Source organism: Mobula hypostoma, chromosome 2 (assembly GCF_963921235.1).
Source record: "Mobula hypostoma chromosome 2, sMobHyp1.1, whole genome shotgun sequence".
Classification (NCBI taxonomy): domain Eukaryota; kingdom Metazoa; phylum Chordata; class Chondrichthyes; order Myliobatiformes; family Myliobatidae; genus Mobula; species Mobula hypostoma.
The window spans coordinates 46,218,919-46,245,174 of NC_086098.1; the positions used below are offsets into that span (position 1 = coordinate 46,218,919).

A 26,256-nucleotide genomic window follows, 5' to 3' on the forward strand; every position below is an offset into this window, starting at 1 on the left:
GAGTGTTCCTTGGTAAATTCTAAGGTAGGGACATGTTCGGCACAGCTTTGTGGGCCAAAGGGCCTGTATGGTGCTGTAGGTTTTCTATGGTTCTATGTTACTCATTCTTCCAGAAACTTACGGGTGCTGGAAATCTTGCGCAACGAAATGCTGGAGGAACTCAGCAAATCAGCAGCATTACGGAAGGGGATAAATAGTTCATTCCCCTCTATAAATGCTGCCTGGCATTCTGTGTGGGTTGCTCATCGTTACATCATGTTTAAAACTTTATATAGCTCAAAAAATGTGAAGTCTGGCTGGAATTAGAAGAATCTGTGGAGTGATCTGCTTTTCGGGAGTGGATTTCCATTCTCAATTTTCAACTGTCCAACACGTTCTTTCGATAAGGTACTCTACCTCGTGACTTACCATTGGTTGGCAATAGCCTTGGAGTTATCTCGTTTTAACGAGGATATGTTGAGCCAATTAGCGTGAAGTGGCGGCTCAAGGTTAAAAAGTGATTGTGGGTGTCTAGTTGTAGTGCACTGTACCACAGGATGGGCGTACTTTTGAGGTAGGCTGGTCGGGCTATCCCGAGACATTAGTTAGCCTCGCTGTTTTTCTACCGTCTGTATGTGTTTGTGTATCTGTGTTTTTAGGTTGGCGTTGGTTTGGGCGCTATTTGTTACTAATGCGTGGATGCAGCACTCGCTGCCTCGAGGTAATAATAGGTCTTCTAGTGCTGTTTTATAATGGTGTACGGGACATGTCCTATTTTCATTCTGTTTCGTTGTGTGGGTAGGTGTCATACAGAGTCATTGCTATGGGCGCCTATTTTGGATTCAGTTGGACGCTTCTTTACTGCAAGACAAGTCGTGGAGCCTCGGCGTCGCCGGTAAATAGGCCTCTGACAAACAATCCTATTCTGTTTTTCTCCTGTACTATTCTCACTTTTATTTTCCGGCTGTTAGATTCAACGGGCAAAGTCTTTCTGCTCACTCAGTCGTTCGCAAATGAGTGCGGTTACACAGTCTCCCAGGATCCGTTTGGTAACGTGCTAGTGCGTGCATCGGTTTTGGCTTGCATGGTAGTTAACGAGGTGAGTACGTGCACCGCTTCTGAGGACCGTGTGGGGGCGACCTGCCTGAAAAACGTAACGTGTGCACTCCACCGGCTCGATCGGCTGCATTAAAGTGCAGATATCAAAAACCAATCCGCACCTGATCATAGATTTTGCTGCGAACAGCCGCAAAGGCTGGGCTATAGTTTGGGTGGTAAAATAGCAGATGTGTGTAGTTGCGTACATTTGTAGACAAGTCTTACTGCCTTTACAGATCCAAAACCAAAAGTATTTTAGAATGTTGCCTTTCACATTTGTCAACATTAAGTAAGTAAATAGAACACGCTGTAAAATGATACTCTTAAGCCAGCTGGAAACTAATAGGTTTTAAGCAATAATTTAAACTTGCTAAATTAATATTGTACGTAAGAAAACTCTGGCTCTTGGGGGAATTGGTTGCTGTAGGACTGCTTTGACTTTAAAAATTTTGCTCCTGATTCTAGGGTGATGACCTGTTTAGGCTAAGTCTACAAATTAAGATTGCTCCAATTGGTCACATGGAAAAGGCACTGACTTATGTCCATACCATTACGTGTTCATATTTTCCATGGTCGGCAAGAGAAATCCTATGTGAGCCAAATTACATGGAGGTATGCATTTGAAAAATTGTACTTGGTTCATGTACTGTAGTTCAGAGAGGTATTCAAAAGATTTTATTTCCTGAATACTTTTGGATGTGTCTTATGGATTTTAGTCTGCTGATCATGAAAATTACCATGTAATTTCCCTATCATGTATCATTTTTTACAATCATCTACATTTGTTATTTCAATTCATAATTCCAGTCAGAATAACTGATGCCAAGATTAAGGAAGGCATTTTTGATGGTCTTGAAATCAAACAGTTCATCAATGACAGGGAATTCAAAGAACTTCCAGTGGGACCAGAGAAAATCACACAGAAGGCATTCAAAGGTGTTGTTGAAATTTTTCTTGGCAACTACAAAGCACTAATCTATGTGCATTGGTTGACAACATGCTTCTAGCATACAAAACCATGAAGTGCAACATGTGACTGAAGATTCATTTTCTGCATTCCCATTTAGACTTCTTCCCTGCTAATGTTGGCACTGCCAGTGATGAGCATAGGGAATGGTTTCACCAGGACATTGTGGTCATGGAGAAATGCTATCAGGGCAACTGGAATCCATCAATGCCATCTGAATATTGTTGGGCACTTAAGCGAGAAGCCTCAGACACTGAGTACAAATGAAAATCATACACAAAACATTTTTTAGCTTAGTTGAATTATTGCAAAGCATCCACACCATTATGCAATTAAATGCATTATATTCAATATGTCAATTTCTTCAATTTCCTATGTGATACAAGTAGTCTGAAATTATATTTGTGTTCAACTTCAAGTAGTCTATCATATACAAAAAAGATTTGAGGGAGCAACTGGGGGGGATTATTAAGTGTTACCTATTAAAAGATTTGCATACCTTTGTCCATCTCAAGTGATCAGTTGTGCTTAATTCTATCAATTTGTGATATTGTATTTAAATCACTGGATATAGCAGGATTCTAAAGAAATTTGTCACTTATGCATGTAATTCAACTCTGAATTTATACATTTTTCTTGCCTGAACCTGGTAGGAAATGCTACCTTTCAAATGGGTGCTATCATGACTCAACTGTTTAGTTCCTTACCACCTGTGTTGCCATTAGAGTAAAATGCTGCCATTGCCAGTATTGCCTTCTGCTAAACTGCTGGATGCCCCAGTTTCCCAGCTCCAGGGAATTTGCACACTTTTAATTTTAGGATGGCATAATTGCAAATATTTAATTCTTTCCTCAATTTTAAGTTGTGCAAACTGATTTTTTTTGCAATGTATAATAACCAGGCTTTGTTCTATGCTTGTTTACTTGGTTAGGTATCAGTTCAAAGAATAATACCAGGGATTGAAAATGACTATAGTGAAGACTGGATGGCTGCTGTTCCATCTGTAAGTTGCTTACCGTTTTTGTCCCCTGTCAAGCTCTGGCTTTTGCATTAATTAACTATTTTTCCTTTAAGGCTCAAGAAGCTGAAAATGCCATTTGGCAAGTTCTGTTTCATCTTCCTGAAGGAATAAAGACTATGACTGTCAATGAAATCTTGCGAACTCGATATAGAATTGGCACAACAGTTTCCCGGCTATTGTTCAGGGCTCCGTACAATACAACTGAGATTGAACAGTTAATGGTGAGTAACTACAAGTGAGTTTCAAACTCAGTAAATCAAAGACTAGAATGTGAAAATAAGTATTGTCTCTGCTATACACTTCTAGGTAGAAAATGTGCCGGTCTCGAGCATTCGATCAACCACTTTCTACAAACAAGAGTGGATGATCCTGTTAATTGACACAGCAGTGGCTTGCCCTACTGGTAAATCTATTTTTTTTTTTGCCATCTAATCTTCCACTCAAACTTGTTTTGCCGGTGCATGCATTTTACTGTATTACATTCCAACTCAAAATTAATTTCTGCATTAATCTGGTCCTGATGTATATTGATGCCTATTGCATATAATTATGTGGTGATCTCTGCATGCAATGTTGATCAGTTTGAGTGGTGTTTTTTTTTCAAAGTTCATTCTGGGAATTCATAGGACTCAAACACAAATATTGCATATGTAGTTGGAACCATTTGCTGTTGTAGTTTAGACTTGTGGTTAACATAAAATAACTAAAGTAATCCTCAACAGATGGCACAACCTTCACTGAGAATAAGATCAGATGGAGAATTCCAAGAATCATCCCATCACTTAGTTCTCCAGAAGAACAGTTCTATGATGACTCTATTGTTTTGGGAGTTGAAGGCGTTACTCTCAGCCCAGATAAAATAGCACAGCTGAATTATACATTGACATACAATGCCACAGACATCATTATCACTATTCCCATTGGAGCAGAAGGTGGATATTACAAGGTCTGTAAACTTCTCAATAAGATAAATTATTATATGCCCTTATTTATTTCAGTAATGGTTGCAGCTTGATCTACAACTAACTTGTGTTTCAGAGCCGTGCAATTGAAGGACAACATGGTATTTTGTACTTGATACAATTATCTGCAGAACATCAGTGGGAGCTAACCAAATACACAATTGTGCATCCCGTTGCCTCGCCCTTCATACCACGGCCACCAATTTTAACCAATAGTAAGTAATGCAGATGATAATACTTAAGTAAAACAAGGCACTGGATAACTTTATTTTCGTTCCCTGCAGATACCATTCCAGAAAAGCGCATATTCAACATTTCTTTAGGCAACTTCCTTCCAGATGTAGAGCTTGTAGCTCTAACTATAGGTACACAGACAGTCAAGGTGGATCAGGCAGACAAGATGGGAATCACAATCTATGACACGCCACTGCCTAACAACACTAAAGTCTACATAGTGGAAGTTCCATTTGAGAATGCAAACGTGAAGCCAGAGGTAAAGTAACCATTTAATACAATGTGGAAAATGTTCCCATATTACTTGTAATTCTGTTATCACAAGGCTTCATAACAGTTGCTTAAAATTAATCACCGATCATCAAGCAATCTGCTAGTAAACAACTTTGCTATGATCAGTACAATGATATGGGCTTTGGTCCTAAGTACTTGGTGTGCAAGATTAATACCCATCTCATGCCATGGTGTGTGGGTCAGTGGTTCAGTGCTAGAGAACAGTTCCAAGCCATTAAACCATCCCTGGCCTGTTTTCCTGTCCACAAATTGTATACTCATAGTAATAGTTACTATGGCTTCAGAAACTGCTGCAGTGTTTTTAACTTGGAATCACCATGACACAAGTTATTGAGATTTGTTGCCACATTCTGCTGGAAGGGATGTTTGCAGTGCTCCAATTCTTAAGTTTACCCTGTTATGAGTTGTAAGATCAAAACAGAAACTGCTTAAATTTATTTCATTCCAGCATTTTTCTTTTGGCCTGGCCATTCAAATCATTTGAAATATAAATGGCATTTCTCATTCTGGTTACTCTTGTGGTTGGTAGGAATGTGGGATTAATTATTCATAACTTTGGATTCTTTAACTTTTTTTGCTTTATTAGTACAATGATGACAAAATTCTATGGCTATCTCATTCTGGAATGCAAATCGATTTATTTTTGTCTTTCAGCACCTGCATTCTAACATCAGAAACTACATATTTGATGTCATCTATGTATTCAAAATAAACCCAGAAAATGAACCATTTAATCACCATGTAAAAGTAATGCAGGAAGTGCCAGATATTGGTGAGTAAGTAATAAACTCTTTCCTGAAGGAACAGACCTGGTAGTGTAATGTCTCCTTTTATCCTCTCTAGTGTTACCCAAGGCAACAGGATTCTGTGATAAAAAGAACTTGTATCTACTAATAACTCAAGGGAATCTAGTCCACTACTGGCTTCCTTACATTGCTCAAAAGCTGGTAACACAGAAATCTGCACAAGATTTTGGGTACCTTTTTGTGGATAATACAACCCATATTTTATTTGGTGTCCCTCTCTTTGGAAGGAGTGTGATTTATGAGGTATAAATAGGTAATTACCCTCTTTTCACCATTTTCCTGTTCGCTATTTCCCCAGAGTAACTGGGTCTCTGATTCCTCTTCAGAAATTGAGTCTTCAAGGAATTACAGTTAGACTTAACCTGACACTGAAGGACAAGAATACATTGAAGATTGAGATTCCATTCACTGTAGTTTGCAATTTTCCTCCTATGGATCTTGCAGGCAAGTTCGAAACTGGAATTGAATTTCTGGTTTATAAATTTGATTATTAAGTAACTGTATTTTTAATTTTCTTGTTAGTGTGCTTTCCAAATGGAACAATGGTGATTACTGCACTTGTGGAGACTGTGCCTGAACTAGATCCTAGTAAAATGGTGTTGAAGGATGGAAAATGCCAACCAAAAGAATTTGACCATCGTAAAGCTCTCTTTGAGTTTAGCATTGATAGCTGTGGCACCACAAGAACAGTTAAGTTGATGTAGATGTGAGGGCCTCTTGTGGTTTAAAACCTCTAAAATCCAATTTTAACTCTCTTTTGGCTATTTTTTTTACTGTCCTCTTAGATTCATGGAAACCACTTGATCTATGAAAATGAAGTCTCATATCCAAGAGAGGCAATTCCTATTGATTTTCCAGTTATAACCAGAGATCCTGATTATCGGTAGGTTGAACTGGACAAAAGGTATCAATTGATCTGCAGATGGGAATGGTAACTTTCTTTTCTTTACCCTCCCCTTGCCCTGCAGCTTAACAGTCTTGTGCCAATATGAACTAAATGATACTCTAGCTGTTGGAATTGTGAAGAGATACCAGAAAGATTCCTGGCATCATGGCAATAGTGTACAAATAGTGAGGGGTAAGCATGGTTTGAATCTGAAGTGCTTTTTTCCTTGGAAAGTAGTTCTTCTGTTATGTATTTGCATAGAGCTGTGTTGACTCAATGAAATTGAATATGCTCCTATATATTTAGTTAGTATGGGAAATTGATTCCAGTGTTTGTTTTAAATAATTGACCTTTAAGCAATGCTTCATATTATTTGCATTTTTTTTTTGTACTTGGCCTATTAAGAAATTTTGGGCCATTCAAACACGAATCTATTGTCAGCAGGGAAAGATGGTTTGTCAAACTTGTATGGACATTATTTTTTTGTCTTTTCAGGGGGCAAGAAGCCAAGACATACAGCAGAACTATACTCAAGGATTTACAAAAGTAAGCTGAAACATTTACATGGCAACTGCTTTCTTACCCAAATGCGTCATTTTTTTAATACTTTTTTTTTCTGTTTCTATAGCGGCAGATTACTTGGATTTTTATAAGGATGAAGAATACCCAGTAGCAGTGAATTGGACGCAAGCACTTTATTTTGAGGTTGAACTCGTGAACAACAAAGACCACCAGACTGACCTGTTGTTGGATGATTGCTGGATAACTACAACTCCTGATCGCAACAGCATACCACGATGGTATATTATCCAGGCTGGGTAAGTAATGAAGAATCTGTCTGTCCCGTTGTGTTGTCTGCTCCTAGCCTGTCTAACTAATATATGTTTACTGAACAGTTGTGAAAGCAAAGAGGAAACATTTGTAGCTGCCTTTCATCCAGTATCTGACACAATGCAGTATTCCCACCAGCTGAAAAGGTTTGAAGTTAAAATACAGGAGCTGCCTCCAGCAGAACAAACTGTGTTGCCCAAGAAAGTAAGTCCCAGAAGCTGCAAGCATTTGAGGTTTAATAGTTGTGGTATTTCACGTCATAAGTTGGCATTTTCATGTAGCTTGATTCGTTAATCTGATATTACCATTGCATTTGTAGGTGTATGGTCACTGCAGTGTTGTGATCTGCCGTAATAATCCAGATACAAACTCTTCTTGCAATGGACAGTGTAAAGTTTTAAAAGGTAATGAGGATAAACTTGTGTTTTTTTTTTGGTTAAAACTTGAATCTTCTAAGAAAAATTTTAACTCTTCTTCCCAGGCCAGAGCGCTAACCTGGATATGCACAAAGAGTATATGTCACTTGGAGAAGTTTGGCTTCTTGTTGAAATGTTAGAACAAGAAAAATTCGGAAGTAAGTTAACAATTTCTCTAGAATGACTTGCTGCTGTGTTGTTGGGTGCAGCATAAAGTGGCATACTGATAAAGTTTGGATCCAATATTTAGCATGATCTTTAAATACAAGCTAAGAAAAGATCATAAATGTGCAGTTTACTATCTTTACCGGCTTACGCACATACCACCAGACCACAGTAAAGTGACTGGTATCTTTTTGGTATTAATAATCAGCAATGTCCAGAATGAGTTGCCGTTTTTCTGATGGTCTCGTGCTTTCCTTCCTGAAGGTGGAGCTGTAACCACTGCATTGCTTTTGTTTTGGGTGGGGTGGAGTAAATGAGCGTCGGGGAAAGTCGCATAGACACCATGTGGTGTCCAGACACTTTCCAACTAAGTGATCTTGCAACCTGAGAAATAAGGATTTGGATGCCATTGTGGACAACCCCACAAAGCATGACGTAAGCCTGCAAAAAGTAAAAAACTGCATGTGCAAGATTTCTCCCTTTGATTTTTTTTTAACTCGATTATGTATTGGGAAGGGAGGAAGAATGACTGGGTGAAAGATGGGGGGAAAAAAAATCAAAATTTCCCTTTTTATTTTCCAGGTGGACTAATATACTCATATTGGCAATGGGTGCTTGGATGCAGTTTGGCAATCTTCCTGATTCTTGTAGTGGTTCTTTTGAAGGTGTATGTTCATTAGGCAAATAAAATGACATGAAATAAACTGGCGTTCCTTTAACTGGCTTGGCCCCTCAACAAAGTTTTAGGTAGATCCAAACTGTGGCAGTTTTACAATGACTTGTATTGAAGATCTCAATTCTCCTTTACGTGGCCTGCTTAATTTCAGGTACATTTCCAGCATCTGCAGACTTTCTCTTGTTGGCTCTTGCCTACTTTCCAACTTTAATGCTCCCTCATTCTTATTGCAATTTGAGCAGTAGCTAACCTGTTGGAGAAATGGATGTTCATCTAACTTCTGGTATCCTGTCCATCACTTCCCTCTGGTTCTATATCTCCTTCCCTTCGATTCCATTGAGCTCTCCTATTACATTCCTCCTTCAGCCTTTTACCTCTCCAGTAATCACCTTCTGCTTCTTGCATCATACCCCATCACCATCTCCTCGCCTGGTTTCACCTATCACCTACTAGCTTGTACTCCTTTTTTTTCCCACCTACCCCACTTTTTTCTGGCTTCTGCCCCCTTCCTTTCTTTCTAGTCCTGATGAAGCATCTTCCCTAAAACACAACTGTTTATTTCTCCATAAATGCTGCTCGACTTGAGTTCCTCCAGCATTAACTGCACGATATCCGGAGTGAATATTCATTTAAAGAAGCTCTCCTGCACATGGCTGGTTGCTGGCTGATTACTACTATCTTCAGTATGAACTAAATAGCCTATTCTGATTTTTTTTTTTTCCTCATTTCTGCTTGCTTGGCCTCTGTCCCAAAGAACCTTGTTCCTCATTCTTGGACCTCCCTGCATAGAGTATCCTGTGACCTGACTGCAAATGTTTGTTTGGACCTTGTCATTCTCTATAATCTCATACATATCCATTTTATTCTTTAGTTAAAATGATATTTCCACCTTTTTTGTTTTCGACACAAGATTCAGAATGGACATGAGCACCACGTTCAAAACTACCCAATTCTCCTTCACCCTATATTGTATTATGAGCTCAGTAGAAAGCTACCTAGCTTCCAATATCTACCAATTAATATTTTTCTGTTAATACAAGTGATTTAAAGCCAGTTTGTATTTGCATCTTTTGCCCATATGTTCTCATTTTCATTCATCATTTGTTTTAGTGAAATCTTAAGAACCTGAGACAGCAAATTTTCTTAAATACTTGAGTCAGTGATTTCTTTCCCTTTGGATAATCTGCTTCCTGATCTTCCAGCATAGGATGGTTTTGAGCCTAGAGAGATGAAAAATTAGTCGTGAAGAACAAAACTAACATTGCGCTATCAACCTGTCTCACTAAGCCTCTTATTTTTGAGATCACTCACTCTGCCGTATATAAACAGAGTGTGATTATCTAGCAGACTAGCGCATAGCATCTAATATTATTCAAAGAATTGAGCAATTTTACATAAATCACTTGCTTTGTATTTTCTATCATGGTGATTTAGTGCCACAAGAGAACTCTGGCTAATTTAAAGAGTGGATCTAACGTACCCAGTCTTCTCAATTCAAAAGGCAGTAGCAGCAGTACAACTTTGGTCATTTTTGCAAAGGCCTGTAGTTTGAATATTTACCCTTGTTTTAAAAAAAAAATGCACATGCTATATTCTAATCTATTTTTCTCACTGCTACTTCCATATTAGGGTGAACTAATCTCGAAATTGCCTATTGTAAATCTATCCATGTTTACTAACTCTGTCCTGTCGGGTTACTTGTACAAAAGAACTTTCCCAGTAGTAAGGAGCTGCATCTGTGGAGGTAAAGGGTTGAACTACATTTTAGGTCAAGACCTTGCATTAGGAAGTTTGCAAATCCTTCGTGGAATAAATGCTAGTGGAGGCGATGACTGGGGGCATGAATAAAACTCTGTGGCAGAACAGGGTTGTCGTGGTTTTTCTGTACCTGCCACTGCTTTTCATAATGGTGGAATAATCTTTCCAATCCTTGGCAGATGAGAGATTTGCCTTTAGAATACATTCATGGCTACCCTCCCCCCAAACGAGTGGTAATAGGGTGTTCATCTTCGACATGCCGTCAAAATAATTTAAACTGGAATAGGTTGGCACAAACTACATATATTTGCGCGTGCAATCTAAACGCATACTTTTTTAAAAAATACAAAACAAAAGTTGCCGTTTGGATTGTTTTGTGTTGACCACACAGCACTGAGAGAATGACTCCAGAATAAAGTGTTTGAACCAATGTGTTGAAGACAGCTGAATTTTCTTCACGGGTCGTGGTTTACCCTCACTAATGTAACGGATTGCTCAACCCAACCCTCTGCAGCCCAATCTTTGGAAGGAGCCGCACCGTGCTTTATCTTTAGTCAGGTTTGGGAAGCTAGTGTGAGTATTGTACTCACTTAAAATTTTCATTGGTGAGAATAAAATTAATAACATTAAAATTTAAGTGAGAAAAAAAACTTGCTGTTTTGCTCATAAGCTCCAGGAAGGAAACTATTCAAGAGTTTACTAGATCTAACACTAGAATCGGTGCGGAGTAGAGAGAAATGCCAGCCAGAGTAAAGTCAACTCCACACTGGAGTTACAATACCTGCCTCGCCGTTCAATATTGTATATGTTTTCAAGGTTTGGAATAAATTCCATGTCTGAGTTCCTTTTCCAAATACTATCTTAGTACAACATTCAAATACATCCAAATGTTGACCTCTGGTCAGAATCCTAACATACCTGGGCAATCAATCCTGGTAAATAAATGGTCTTTATGACTTCTTGTGTGAAAGCATGAAGAACAGTAGTCAAAATTGTCACACTGAGTACAGACAAATCTGGCACCTCTAATTGGGTCTTCCCCGCAACCATCACACCTATTTTGATCACAGAAGGAAAAGGGTGACTGCATTTGTTTCTCTAGCTTCTTTAACTGTGGTTCACATAATAAATCTATGGTTAAGATTTTACGGCTAGTAACGGTGTTTAATTAATTTTATATTTTGTTAACCTCAAGTTGTTATTTTGTGACTTCCTCCTTAGCTCAATTATTCTTATGGTCAGGGTGGGTGACATTGTTGAAATAAGATTGCTACAAATGCAAGTGGTTGTCTTCACTCAACAAAAGCACATGGTGCTGCATGTGGAGGAATTTGTTTTTTTTTAAGCATTACATTTTACTTTTGGTTGATCTAGAAAAATAATAAGCTAAATAAATCTTGTGGAGCACTTACAAAATAAGGAGCTCAGTTACGTAGTGTATCCATCCAAAATTAATATCATTTTCTTGTGGAATCCTGAAGTATTAAAATTTGTTAGTGAGATGTAATATTCTGACATAAATAAAGCATGTAATGCAGTTTCCCACAGTTGTTATTAACTTGAGGCTGAAGCTATTAAGTTCCATTTTGTTACTAATGAAAGAAAAAGCTGTCCACAAGAAATCACTAATTTTATTTCTGAAATTTAAACTTGATAAAATTGAAATAATTTATAGCATGAATCTGTACAAATTTGGAATTAATATTCCACAAATATTATTTTCTCTTTGAAATTTAATTAATTTTTAAAAATCTGATTCAGCAGTAAGCAATGTTGTTTGGTTCTGGTCACCTTATTATACGAAGGACATGGAGGCTTTAAAAACGGTGAAGAGGAGATTTACCAGGATGCTACCTGGATTAGAGAGCATATAAGGAAAGGTTGTGCAAACTAGAGCTTTTCTATTTGGAGAGAAAGGGGATGAGAGGAGACTTGATACAAGTGTACAAGATGATATGACGATCAAAGACAGCCAGAGACTTTTCCCAGGGAGGAAATTGCTAATGTGAGGGGGCATAATTTTAAAGTGATTGGAGGAAAGTATGGGTGGATGTCAAGAGTTAAGTTTTTTTACAGAGAGAATGGTGGGTGTGTAGCTTATGCTGCCAGCTACAGGTAGATACATTAGGAACATTTAAGAAACTCTTACATAGGCACAAGTATGGGGGGGAAAAAATGAAGAGCTATGTAGGAATAAAGAGTTAAATTGATCTTGGAGTAGGCTAAGAGATCGGGACAACATTGTGGGATGAAGGGCCTGGGCCTACACTACTGTATTTATATTCTAAAATTAATTATGTGCTTCTGATTTTAATAAAGTTTATATCATAAATATGTTAAAATCAAACAATTTAAAGTAATCTTCATGTAAATTGTAATGCCTACATCAGTGGTGCTATTTGACAATTCCTAATTTTATTTCTCATTCAGCATTTTTTTAAAAAGTACTTTGGAACTTTGGGATATCTTAATTCGTAGAGTTTGTTAAAGATTTATGAAACAGATATACCATGTTAGTCACTTTTTAGAAAGATTGTTTAATTTCTTGAGGTTTTTCTTCACTGCTTATAAAGATTTTTTTTATTTGAGCCAGTGAAAATCCATCATTACTTGGGTTTGACTGTTACATTCATGGAATTGCTTTTTGAATATTTTCTGAGTTTAATTCTATTTTTCTGTTATTCCTGGGATTACTTCATGGATTTGATGTCAAAGAAGTCAATCAGGATGAAAGTATTTTTGACTGTCTTGATGATTCATTAAGGGTTAGCCAGAATTGGCTGGGATTTGAATTATTCTGTGCATAACTATTTTGCTTTAAGCTACAAATTATTTACCGCCCAGTCATCCCTAATCTCTCAGCAAGCCACTAAAATTTGCTCACTAGAACATGTTGGAACAATATACTCCAGTTTGTAAGTGTCAAAGTCATATGTGGAGATCAACCTTGCGTTACAATAGAACCCTCAATAATACAGAACCTACTTGATTTTCTCCATCCATGACTGAGCATTTTCCGAGCGCAGTAGATGCCGCAGTATTGTTTTCTGACCCATGCTTATGTTTAGATCATCAATGTCATTCGTCGTCAGGCTCTTTATGCCTTCAATTGTGAAAAGACCATGATGTTTCAATAGATTAATTGTGTCATCATTCAGATAATGCCATCGACACCATTCTTCCATGTTGGTTATAAGCCTATAACATTTAGCACAGAAAGCTCAATTACGATGACTTTGTGATGAAATTAGAAATTTTTATTCAGATAGATGTCATGTAAATGCCATTTTCTTCTGTGTGTTACATTCTGACTACACAGCTCAATTCAACATGCATCTTCATTTTGTGTGACCTCTGCTCCCGAGAATGACAAGTGCCACACACTCATGGAAACCCCAACGGACTGAAAATTTCAATAGAAGTGAAGCAAAAGAGGTGATAACTCCTTTTAACACTGATATCAAATGATGCCCACCTGAACCAAAGCAGCATAAATGTGAGTAAGAAGACAAACTGGGATTTAAAGATCAGCAGCAGCCAGGTTCAGAACATGCCATTGTTTCAGTGATTAATTAAATCTCAGTTTGGGACAGTGTGTGTATGTTTTAATGAAACCTACTGGGTGATTGCAAAGTTAGAAATATTGAACAATGCAGCACACAATTTTTACTACATTTGAGTAAAATTTATTACTGTATGATTAGAAATCCAGCCATCAATTGTGTGCTTTGTTAATAAATTCTGTCATTGTCCAATGAATAATTTCCAAGCAGACTACTTCTGTGATCTTTGAATGTTGTTTAAACATTTAATATTGTGACAATTTCAGTTCATTAAAAACATTTCTTTAAGGGAGTAATTTGAACTGAGTATTTTGTGGTTGCTACCAAATAGGAAGACTTTGTGATGATTCTGACAGACAGAATTCTGTGTTCAAATTTCCCACCTACCTTATTCTGGCTGAAGCTCAAATTGTTTGAACATATAAAATAAGACTACAATGGTCCTTTCTGCTATTCATTAAAATCATGTTTGATCTAACCTGGTGCTATTTTCCAGTTACAGGTACTGTATATCTCTACATCCCTGCATTCCCATAATATCCAGAAACCTACTGATCCCTGTATTGAACAAACTCAATGGCCTATACAGCACAGCACATTTGGGTGAAGAAATTCTTCCTGAGAATTATCTAACTCCCTCTTAAATATAGCCAATGAACTGGCCTCAACTGTTTCCTGTGGCAGAGAATTCCACAGATTCACCACTCTCTGTGGGAAGAAGTTTTTCTTAATCTCGGTCCTAAAAGGCTTCCCCTTTATCCTCAAACTGTGACCCCTCGTTCTGGACTTCCCCATCATCGGGAACAGTCTTCCTGCATCTAGCCTGTCCAATCCCTTTAGGATTTTATACATTTCAATAAGACCCCCCTCAATCTTCTAAATTCTGAGTATAAGCCTAGTTCATCTAGTCTTTCATCATATGAAAGCCCTGCCATCCCAGGAATCAATCTGGTGAACCTTCTTTGTACTCCTTCTATGGCAAGGATGTCTTTCCTCAGATTAGGGGACCAAAACTGCACACAATACTCCAGGTGTGGTCTCACCAAGGCCTTGTACAACTGCAGTAGTACCTCCCTGCTCCTGTACTCGAATCCTCTTGCTATAAATGCCAGCATACCATTCGCCCTTTTCACCGCCTGCTGTACCTGCATGCCCACTTTCAATGACTGGTATATAATGACACCCAGGTCTCATTGCACCTCCCCTTTTCCTAATCGGCCATTCAGATAATAATCTGTTTTCCTGTTTTTGCCACCAAGGTGGATAACCTCACATTTACCCACATTAAATTGCATCTGCCATGAATTTGCCCATTCACCTAACCTATCCAAGTCACCCTGCATCCTCTTAGCATCCTCCTCACAGGTAACACTGCCGCCCAGCTTCGTGTCATCCGCAAACTTGGAGATGCTGCATTTAATTCCCTCATCCAAGTCATTAATATATATTGTAAACAACTGGGGTCCCAGCACTGAGCCTTGCAGTACCCCACTAGTCACTGCCTGCCATTCTGAAAAGGTCCTGTTTATTCCCACTCTTTGCTTCCTGTCTGCCAACCAATTCTCTATCCACATCAATACCTTGCCCCCAAAACCGTGTGCTTTAAGTTTGCACACTAATCTCCTGTGTGGGACCTTGTCAAAAGCCTTTTGAAAATCCAGATATATCACTGGTTCTCCCCTATCCACTCTAGTTACATCCTCAAAAAATTCTATGAGATTCGTCAGACATGATTTTCCTTTCACAAATCCATGCTGACTTTGTCCGATAATTTCACCGCTTTCCAAATGTTCTGTTATCATATCTTTGATAACTGACTCTAGCAGTTTCCCCACCACCAATGTTAGGCTAACCGGTCTATAATTCCCTGGTTTCTCTCTCCCTCCTTTTTTTTAAAAAAGTGGGGTTACATTAGCCACCCTCCAATCCTCAGAAACTAGTCCAGAATCTAAAGAGTTTTGAAAAATTATCACTAATGCATCCACTATTTCTTGGGCTACTTCCTTAAAGCACTCTGGGATGCAGAGCATCTGGTCCTGGGGATTTATCTGCCTTTAATCCCTTCAATTTACCTAACACCACTTCCCTACTAACATGTATTACCCTCAGTTCCTCCATCTCACTGGACCCGCTGTCCCCTACTATTTCCGGAAGATTATTTATGTCCTCCTTAGTGAAGACAGAACCAAAGTAATTATTCAATTGGTCCGCCATGTCCTTGCTCCCCATAATCAATTCACCTGTTTCTGTCTGTAGGGGACCTACATTTGTCTTAACCAATCTTTTTCTTTTCACATATCTATAAAAACTTTTACAGTCAGTTTCTATGTTCCCTGCCAGTTTTCTCTCATAATCTTTTTTTCCCTTCCTAATTAAACCCTTTGTCCTCCTCTGCTGAACACTGAATTTCTCCCAGTCCTCAGGTGAGCCACTTTTTCTGGCTAATTTGTATGCTTCTTCTTTGGAATTGATACTATCCCTAATTTCCCTTGTCAGCCACTGGTGCACTACCTTCCTTGATTTATTCTTTTGCCAAACTGGGATGAACAATTGTTGTAGTTCATCCATGCGATCTTTAAATGCTTGCCATTGCATATCCACCGTCAACCCTTTAAGTGTCATTTGCCAGTCTATCTTAGCTAATTCACGTCTCATACCTTCAAAGTTACCCTTCTTTAAGTTCAGAACCTTTGTTTCTGAATTAACTATGTCACTCTCCATCTTAATGAAGAATTCCACCATATTATGGTCACTCTTACCCAAGGGGCCTCTCACGACAAGATTGCTAATTAACCCTTCCTCATTGCTCAATACCCAGTCTAGAATAGCCTGCTCTCTAGTTGGTTCCTTAACATGTTGGTTCAAAAAACCATCCCCCATACATTCCAAGAAATCCTGTTCCTCAGCCCCCTTACCAATTTGGTTCACCCAATCTATATAACTGCTGTTCCTTTATTGCACACATTTCTAATTTCCTGTCTAATACCATCCCCAACCTCACTACTTCTGTTAGGTGGCCTGTACACAACTCCCACCAGCGTTTTCTGCCCCTTAGCGTTATGCAGCTCTACCCATATCGATTCCACATCCTCCCGGCCAATGTCCTTCCTTTCTATGCGTTAATGTTCTCTCTAACCAGCAATGCTACCCCACCTCCTTTTCTTTCATGTCTATCCCTCCTGAATATTGAATATCCCTGAATGTTGAACTCCCATCCTTGGTCACCCTGGAGCCATGTCTCTGTGATCCCAACTATGTCATATTAATAACAATCTGCACTTTTAATTCATCCACCTTGTTACGAATGCTCCTTGCATTGACACACGAAGCCTTCAGGCTCGCTTTTACAACTCTCTTAGCCCTTATACAATTATGTTGAAAAGTGGCCCTTTTTGATTTTTGCCCTGGATTTGTCTGCCTGCCACTTTTACTTTTCACCTTACTACTTTTTGCTTCTACCCTCATTTTACACCCCTCTGTCTCTCTGCACTGTTGTGAACTAACCTCCTCTCTCCTAGTCTCTTTAATTTGGTTCCCACCCCCCAACCATTCTAGTTTAAAGTCACCTCAGTAGCCCTTGCAAATCTCCTCGCCAGGATCTTAGTCCCACTGGGATTCAAGTGTAACCCGTCCTTTTTGTACAGGTCACGCCTGTGCCAAAAGAGGTCCCAATGATCCAAAAACTTGAATCCCTGCCCCCTGCTCCAATCCCTCAGCCACGCATTTATCCTCCACCTCATTGCATTCCTACTCTCACTGTCGCGTGGCACAGGCAGTAATCCCGAGATTACTATCTTTGCGGTCCTTTTTCTTAACTCCCTTCCTAACTCCCTATATTCTCCTTTCAGGACCTCTTCCCTTTTCCTACCTATGTCATTGGTACCTATATGTACCACGACCTCTGGCTCCTCACCCTCCCACTTCAGGATATCTTGGACACGATCAGAAATATCCCGGACCCTAGCACCAGGGAGGCAAACTACCATCCGGGTCTCTGGACTACGTCCACAGAATCGCCTATCTGACCCCCTTACTATCGAGTCCCCTATTACAACTGCCCTCCTGGCAGTTGTAATCTTGGTCAATGTCTCCCATCCACTACATAATGTACTGGGTGGGCACAGGAGTACATTCAGCCAGAGACTCATTCCTCCAAGATGCAGCATAGAGCGTCATAGGAAGTCATTCCTGCCTGTGGCCATCAAACTTTACAACTTCTCCCTTGGAGGGTCAGACACCCTGTGCCGATAGGCTGGTCCTGGACTTATTTCATAATTTACTGGCATAATTTACATATTACTATTTATGGTTCTATTACTATTTATTTATGGTGCAACTGTAACGAAAACCAATTTCCCCCGGGATTAATAAAGTATGACTATGCCTATGACTATTGAGCAGTGGTGCCCTGGGGAAGAGGTGCTGGCTATCCACTCTGTCTATTCCTCTTAATATCATGTATACCTCTATCATGTCTCCTCTCATCCTCCTTCTCTCCAAACAGCTCCTTTAATCTCTAATCATAATGCATACTCTCTAAACCAGGCAGCATCCTGGTAATTCTCTTCTGTACCCTTTCCAATGCTTCCACATCCTTCCTATAGTGAGGCAACCAGAATTGGACACAGTTCTGTGTTAAAATAAGTAGTGCAAAAATAAAAAATGTAGAATTTAAAAGGGAATTTAAACCAGGGCAACACTTGCAGCATCCAGGAAAGAGTTGTTGAACAAACAGACTAAGGGGTATAGGTATCCCTGAAAGTGATAACACTGATAGACAGTGGTGAAGAAGGCATTTGGCATGAGTCTTTGGGCTGGGCACTGAGGACAAAAGTTGGAATGTCATGTTACGGCTCTGTACAAGAAGTGGTAAGATTATATCTGGAATATTGTGTGCTGTTCTGGTTGTATAACCAGAGGAAGTATGTCATTAATCTGGAGAAGGTGCAACAAAGAACAGAAGAACTTGAGTTATAACAAATGAAGAGGCTGGCATTCTTTCTCTGGAACATGAGAGGCTGAGGGGAAACCTTTTGAAAATATATAAAACCAAGAACAGAATAGATATGGTCGATGGTCACAGTCTTTTTCCCAGGGCAGGGGGCTCGAAATCTAAAAGGCCCAAGTCTACGTTGAAAGGGGAAAGATCTATAGGAGAGGCAAGCTTTTCACTTAGCATGGTAAGCATATGGAACAAGCTGCCACATGAGAAGTAGGGTCAGGTACAATTAGGTTGTTTTAAAGACATTTAGACAGGTGAATGGGTAGGAAAGGCCTAGAGGGATATGCAGACAAGTGACTCTCTGCTACACTGCTGCTTCCCGTATCTGTGTGGACTCATCAATCGTATCACCTCTGCCACTAACCTACAAACTGCTTTCAATTCTTCTGCACTACCCTTGGCAGTTCCCTTTCTTTTCTGGATTACTCTGTCTGCATCTCAGGAGACAGAATTGCCACCAACATCTTCTATAAACTCACCAACTCGACAATAACTCCTCCCACCCTTTCTCCTGTGAGGAAGCCATCCCTTTTTCTCAATTTCTCCAGCTCCACTTCTGCTGCAGGGCCTCTGAAACATCTTCCTTCCAGAGGTATAGTTACCGCTCTACCATAGTTAATGGAGCCTTCATACGCATCTCCTCCTCCTTCCCAGGCAATTCACTACCTCATCACCTCCACATCTAAAATATCGTTCTTTACTGTGAACTCAACATTTCCCACCACCCCCTTTCTGCTTTCTGCAGGGACCACTGTCTTCATGATCCTGGTCCATTCATCTCCCCTCATATTTTCTTGTCCTTGCCTTTGCACCCATAGGAAGGGTAGCACCTGTACCATCACCTCCTCTCTCATTACCAGTGCATGGACTGAAACAACCTTTCCAAGTGAGGCAAAGGTTCACCTGCATCTCTCCCAACTTGGTCTGCTGCAGTCAGTGGGCATGATGTTAGCTCCTCTACATTGGAGAAACCAAACGTTGTCTAGGCAATCATTTTGCAGAACCCCTGCACTAAGTCAACAAGCTTTAAGTTGCAAATCATTTTAACTCCTTCCCAACCTCATGCTGTTCTGTCTGTCCTCAGCCTTTTTAATTACCGCAGAGAGGCCAAACACAGATTGAAAGTACAACACCTGGTTGGGTAGCCTGGTGCTAAGAACATTGAATATTCCAATTTCAGGTAACTCACACCTCAGAGTTCTCCTTCCACCTAAACTAGCCTGTGCATCTAGCTCGAAGACCTGAAGTTGTAGAAGCAGAACTATGCCATTTGGCCCATCGAGTCTGCCCCGGCCACTTCATTATGGCTGATCGATTTTTCCTCTCAGCCCCAATCTCTTGCCTTCTCCCCATATCCCTTCATGCCCTGACTAATAAAGAATCAACCTCTGTCTTAAATATACCTAATAAGTTGGCCTCCACAGCCACCTATGCCAATGAATTCTGCAGATTCACTGTTCTCTGGCTAAAGAACTTTTCCTCATGTCTGTTCTAAAAGGACACCCTTCTGTTCTGAGACTGTGTCCTCTGATCTTGAGACTCCCCCACCATAGGAAACAACCTCTCCACATCCACTCTATCAAGGCCTTTCAACATTTGATAGCTTTCAATGAGGTCACACCTCACTCTTCTGAATTCCAGAGAGTACAGAGCCATCAAACACTCCTCATATGACAATCCCGGAATGATTTTCGTGAACCTCATTTGACACCCCCGCCCCCTTCTAAGCCTTCACCTTCAGCACATCCCTTCTAAGATAAGGGGCCCAAAACTGCTCACAATACTCCAAGTGATGCCTCTCCTGTGCTTTATAAAGCCTCCTCATTATATCATTTTTGTATTCTTCTCCTCTTGAAATGAATGCTAAGGAGGCACTTGTCTTCCTCACCAACAACTTAACCGGCAAATAAACCTATAGGGAATCCTTTCCTTTGCCTTTGTTCACCTCTTTCAATCCCCTGTCCCCTCATCTAGTTCCATCATCTACTCCCCATCTGGTTTTACCAGTCACCTACTGGGCTCTCGACCAACTCCCCTCCCCACTATATACTGGCAACGTTTCTTGTTCCATCTCAGGGTCTTGGTCAAAATATTAACCTTTTGTCCCGTTGGATGCTGCTTGGTTCGTTGACTTCTTCCAACGTTTCCCACAGTAAACGTTTCCTCTGCTGTATTCTCACTCACTCAGCTAGTTCATTCTCTTTCGTAATCTCAATGCTGCAGGTTTTGGGACCATCGGCGAATTTACAAGTATGATATGTGGCTATCCCTCCGCCATATCGCTGACACAGATTGTAAACATCTGATATGTAAGAACTGCCATCAGCTTTAAAAAGAGGCAGATGAACTGACGTATCACTTTATCAAAGTTGAATTTTGAAAGTAGCATCGTGTATTTGCGCCAAAAAAGAAAGACAGGAATAAGCGCAAGTAAAAGATGTTTCGGGTTACAGACAGCTCTTTACTCACCAATCTTCGACGGTGATTTACTATATAGGTCGGGGTGTGGGCGAGTTGGAGCGCAAGGGAAGGAACACAAGGGGTGAAAAGTCAGTGCAGAATGGGACAATAATGGAAAAAGAAGCACAAGATATGTGGTGTGACTAGCTCTTATTAACCCATGAACCCTGGGCTTAAATATTTCACCGCCACCAGCCCCGCCTCGCCACTGCACTACTGGAAACTTATAAGTCTTTCAAAATGCGTAACCTTAAATATCGAAGGCAGTGGATATCTTTGGAATCGAGAACACGGTGTGGATCCCGGACCAACAAAGTTGTCGCCTTAACTTACACTGGTCGCAGGGTTTGCTGGCGTTTCTCCAAGCTGCGGTCGGCACCGACTGTCCGGCTGAACTACCTGTACTGGTTTCCAACAACACACCGTCACCACGCTCTCTCTTCCTGTCTCGGCATCAATCCGCGCTCCGTGTTCACATCTCAATATCTGATGACTTTCAAACAAAGCTGTCACTTTTACCAAATAACAGCGTTGTCCTTTTTGACGTCACATTCGGGAATTTTAAGCAGTAATTCATTTTATGAGATTTTATTGCATACCAGTTGTTTCAATTTACCGATTTACTACTGCGAAATTCCTCGAATCAGAAATTCAAGAATGTTCCCCTTTGTTTCAATGCCAGTTGTTCCTGGTTCCCAAAAACAATGTAAAGGCCGCCTTTTAAGAATATATATTTTAAGTTTGACTTGGTAATTATTGCAACCATTTCTAAACATGTAACCTATTAGTAGGGCAATTCGAGTAACTATTTCATTGAGCATCGTTTTCAAACATGGAGGAATACATCTACCCGTAATCAATTGGCCATTTCCGCAGCCTCCATAAACCCATGGGGGAATTCTCATTCATTGCCTATTGAAGCAGAATTCTTATTACGCAGAGCGAACAATTCCTAACTATCTAGATGCGATGAGTCGGAAGAAACATTTTTTAAAAAACAAGCAGAGCTATAAGGAGTGATGAGGTGCTAGAAAGATTTTTAAATAGGCTAAATTGATTGAATTGAGGAACAAGAGAAAACAAGTATCACGTTGATTGGATTGTACATTCGGCTCCCTAATAGTCAGAAGGAAATTTCTCATGGTGAAAAAAATTAAGCAGATAGTAATATTAGGGGATTTCAACCATCCTAAAGTGAACCAGGATGGTAACAGAGTTAAAAATCAAGAAGGACCAGGCTTGTTGAAATGTCTTTAGGAGGGTCTTTCATTGTAATAAATGCATAGCAATTCCAGTGAGAGGGGTAAATTTGAGGAAAAATTGAACAAGTAGAAAGCATAGACAATGGGAGGCAGCGAGCAAAGATTTTTTTCAGTTATTTAAAAGGATAAAAAATCGATTCAGAATAAAATTTCTAGATTAGTTAAGGTCAATTTTACTGACTTAAAAGTAATTTAGCAAAAATGCTCTTTAATAGGACAATAGGTAGGTACATTTAATGTCAGAGAAATCTATACCATATACATCCTGAAACGTTTTTTCTTTGCAAACATCCACAAAACAGAGGAGTGCCCCAAAGAATGAATGACAGTTAAATGTTAGAAACCCAAAGCCTCCCAACTCCCCCCACACACAAACAGCAGCAAGACGACAAACCCCTCCACCCCCACCAGCAAAAAAAGCATCAGTACCCTCCACCAAGCACTCAAGCATGCAGCAAAGCATCAAAAAGACACAGACTTGCAGTACCCCAAAGATTACTTGTTCACTCAGTAATTTGACATACCACAAGCTCTCTCTCTCTCTTCCTAATAAGGGAAAAAGAGATGTCCCCATTTCACAGCAAGAGAGGAGAGAGACATAACAAACAATTCGTTGATTTACAATGTTAAAACTCTGGTGTGTCACTCTTTCCAAGCTCTTCACCCAGAAAGTCGGCCCCAGAAAGGTGCAGATCTCTGGATACACAACCCACAGCAGCTAACCTGCTACTCTCGATGTTCCGTGTCAGATGCATTCAAGGAGAGGATAGTGAAAGTTTAGAACTTGAAACTTGAGAGCACCCAAGGGGTGCTTCAAGTATTGATTCCCCTGAATACCTAGAACCATACAAGGCATGATAAACACCCTGGACCAACATCAAAACAACACAATATAAAGTCTGGAAGTATATAGAAGGAGTAGGGGTGGAATAAGGAGATAGAAAAGAAAAGGTTGCAAGGAAAAAGTATTAGTAGTTACAATCGCACTTGAAAATATTCTCTAGCTGCATGAAATTAGTTGGAAGAGAGAGGAAATGAAATTAATGACCAAAATTTCAGCCTAAATGTGAAGACGTAAAGTTTTCAATAAATTCTTTGCATCTGTCTTCATGGAAGCAGGAGTTGATGTACATGTTTGAGGTTAAAGAAGGATGGAAAGATTTGAAAATGATAAATGCAGAGAGGACATAGTAAAGAGACTTTAAAAATGATAAATTGACAGGTCCAAATTTTTAAAAATTTCAGAACATTTAAAGACTCAATGGAAGTTTCTAATGCACTTCAGCTGCAAGCAAATGTTTCTAATCTAATACTGTTACTTTAAAAATAGTAAAAGAGAGACTGAATAACAATATACCAGTCACCTTTACATCAGTGGTGACAATTATTTGGGAATAAGTTCTGAATGACGGCATAACATGTGTTCATCAAGGCCAAACAATGTGATAAATTTGACCTTTTTTTTTAAAAAAAGAGGGAATATAAAGTTTGAGTGAAAATAGTACAAATTAGTGTCGTATACAGTATAGAGGTTTTGCCAAGACTTTATGCAGTGGGATCTGTTGCATTTTGTGATGTGTGTGCAATATTAACTTGATGATCCAAAATTAATGAGTTTGCCATTGATAATAAAATTGGTAATAAGGTTAACAGTGAGGAGAGTTAGTGGATGTTGTTTACTTGGATTCTCATAAGGCCTTTGACAAGGTGTTGCACATGAGGCTGCTTAGCAAGTCCATAGAAACATAGAAAATAGGTGCAGGAGTAGGCCATTCGGCCCTTCGAGCCTGCACTGCCATTTATTATGATCATGGCTGATCATCCAACTCAGAACCCTGCACCAGCCTTCATACCCCCGATCCCTTTAGCCACAAGGGCCATATCTAACTCCCTCTTAAATATAGCCAATGAACTGGCCTCAACTGTTTCCTGTGGCAGAGAATTCCACAGATTCACCACTCTCTGTGTGAAGAAGTTTTTCCTAATCTCGGTCCTAAAAGGCTTCCCCTTTATCCTCAAACTGTGACCCCTCGTTCTGGACTTCCCCAACATCGGGAACAATCTTCCTGCATCTAGCCTGTCCAATCCCTTTAGGATTTTATATGTTTCAATCAGATCCCCCCTCAATCTTCTAAATTCCAACGAGTACAAGCCCAGTTCATCCAGTCTTTCTTCATATGAAAGTCCTGCCATCCCAGGAATCAATCTGGTGAACCTTCTTTGTACTCCCTCTATGGCAAGGATGTCTTTCCTCAGATTAGGGGACCAAAACTGCACACAATACTCCAGGTGTGGTCTCACCAAGGCCTTGTACAACTGCAGTAGTACCTCCCTGCTCCTGTACTCGAATCCTCTCGCTATAAATGCCTGCATACCATTCGCCTTTTTCACCATCTGCTGTACCTGCATGCCCACTTTCAATGACTGGTGTATAATGACACCTAGGTCTCATTGCACCTCCCCTTTTCCTAATCGGCCACCATTCAGATAATAATCTGTTTTCCTGTTTTTGCCACCAAACTGGATAACTTCACATTTATCCACATTAAATTGCATCTGCCATGAATTTGCCCACTCACCCAACGTATCCAAGTCACTTTGCATCCTCTTAGCATCCTCCTCACAGCTAACACTGCCACCCAGCTTCGTGTCATCCGCAAACTTGGAGATGCTGCATTTAATTCCCTCATCCAAGTCATTAATATATATTGTAAACAACTGGGGTCCCAGCACTGAGCCTTGCGGTACCCCACTAGTCACCGCCTGCATTCTGAAAAGGTCCCGTTTATTCCCACTCTTTGCTTCCTGTCTGCTAACCAATTCTCTATCCACATCAATACCTTACCCCCAATACCGTGTGCTTTAAGTTTGCACACTAATCTCCTGTGTGGGACCTTGTCAAAAGCCTTTTGAAAATCCAAATATACCACATCCACTGGCTCTCCCCTATCCACTCTACTAGTTACATCCTCAAAAAATTCTGTGAGATTCGTCAGACATGATTTTCCTTTCACAAATCCATGCTGACTTTGTCCGATGGTTTCACCGCTTTGCAAATGTGCTGTTATCACATCTTTGATAACTGACTCCAGCAGTTTCCCCACCACCAACGTTAGGCTAACCAGTCTATAATTCCCCGGTTTCTCTCTCCCTCCTTTTTTAAAAATTGGGGTTACATTAGCCACCCTCCAATCCTCAGGAACTAGTCCAGAATCTAACGAGTTTTGAAAAATTATCACTAATGCATCCACTATTTCTTGGGCTACTTCCTTAAGCACTCTGGGATGCAGACCATCTGGCCCTGGGGATTTATCTGCCTTCAATCCCTTCAGTTTACCTAACACCACTTCCCTACTAACATGTATTTCGCTCAGTTCTTCCATCTCACTGGACCCTCTGTCCCCTACTATTTCTGGAAGATTATTTATGTCCTCCTTAGTGAAGACAGAACCAAAGTAATTATTCAATTGGTCTGCCATGTCCTTGCTCCCCATAATCAATTCACCTGTTTCTGTCTGTAGGGGACCTACATTTGTCTTTACCAGTCTTTTCCTTTTTACATATAAAAGCTTTTACAGTCAGTTTTTATGTTCCCTGCCAGTTTTCTCTCATAATCTTTTTTCCCCTTCCTAATTAATCCCTTTGTCCTCTGAGTGGTTCTGAAGGGGCTAGTATTGGGACTGTTTCTTTTCATGTTGTATGAAAATGATTTGGATGATGGAATTATATGCTTTGTGGCCAAGTTTGCAGACGATACAAGGAAGGGTGGAGGGACAAGTAGCTTTGATGGAGCAGGGAGTTTGCAGAAGGACCTAGATAGATCGGGATTATGGACAACAAGTGGCAGAAGGAATAGAATGCAGGGAAATATATTGT

General features: G+C 40.0%; 2 protein-coding genes across 2 annotated transcripts in view; one reads left to right on the top strand and one right to left on the bottom strand.

Moving 5' to 3' along the window:
* Positions 1–8,470, top strand: part of zpax1 (zona pellucida protein AX 1) — a 30,290-nt gene extending 21,820 nt beyond the window's left edge. The window contains exons 24-45 of the mRNA XM_063068464.1: positions 639–700; positions 782–874; positions 951–1,078; positions 1,543–1,689; positions 2,976–3,047; positions 3,119–3,286; positions 3,372–3,468; positions 3,788–4,011; positions 4,104–4,242; positions 4,312–4,520; positions 5,210–5,327; positions 5,399–5,604; positions 5,688–5,805; positions 5,884–6,050; positions 6,147–6,244; positions 6,330–6,439; positions 6,743–6,793; positions 6,876–7,065; positions 7,144–7,282; positions 7,398–7,482; positions 7,560–7,652; positions 8,242–8,470. Coding sequence (XP_062924534.1) covers positions 639–700; positions 782–874; positions 951–1,078; positions 1,543–1,689; positions 2,976–3,047; positions 3,119–3,286; positions 3,372–3,468; positions 3,788–4,011; positions 4,104–4,242; positions 4,312–4,520; positions 5,210–5,327; positions 5,399–5,604; positions 5,688–5,805; positions 5,884–6,050; positions 6,147–6,244; positions 6,330–6,439; positions 6,743–6,793; positions 6,876–7,065; positions 7,144–7,282; positions 7,398–7,482; positions 7,560–7,652; positions 8,242–8,339 — 2,812 coding nt within the window. The 3' untranslated portion in view covers positions 8,340–8,470. The remainder of the gene's footprint in view (positions 1–638; positions 701–781; positions 875–950; positions 1,079–1,542; positions 1,690–2,975; positions 3,048–3,118; positions 3,287–3,371; positions 3,469–3,787; positions 4,012–4,103; positions 4,243–4,311; positions 4,521–5,209; positions 5,328–5,398; positions 5,605–5,687; positions 5,806–5,883; positions 6,051–6,146; positions 6,245–6,329; positions 6,440–6,742; positions 6,794–6,875; positions 7,066–7,143; positions 7,283–7,397; positions 7,483–7,559; positions 7,653–8,241) is intronic.
* A 177-nt stretch (positions 8,471–8,647) lies between these two features.
* On the bottom strand, positions 8,648–21,508 carry LOC134339742 (probable E3 ubiquitin-protein ligase DDB_G0283893). Its single transcript, XM_063036489.1, has 5 exons — positions 21,452–21,508; positions 13,079–13,291; positions 11,506–11,568; positions 11,012–11,148; positions 8,648–9,555 (listed from the first exon to the last, which is right to left on the bottom strand). The coding sequence occupies exons 2-5, from the start codon at positions 13,276–13,278 to the stop codon at positions 9,479–9,481; spliced, it is 477 nt and encodes a 158-aa protein (XP_062892559.1). The 5' UTR covers positions 13,279–13,291; positions 21,452–21,508; the 3' UTR covers positions 8,648–9,478.
* Positions 21,509–26,256: the final 4,748 nt, after the last annotated feature.

Excerpts from the sequence above, each read along its gene's own strand:
- LOC134339742 (XM_063036489.1), bottom strand. The coding sequence starts at position 13,278 with ATGGAAGAATGGTGTCGATGGCATTATCTGAATGATGACACAATTAAT. Across the intron at positions 11,149-11,505 it reads GTAACTGAGCTCCTTATTTT|GTGTGATGGTTGCGGGGAAG; the intron begins GTAAGTGCTCCA and ends TGATCAAAATAG. Across the intron at positions 9,556-11,011 it reads TACCAGGATTGATTGCCCAG|GCTCAAAACCATCCTATGCT; the intron begins GTATGTTAGGAT and ends TCATCTCTCTAG.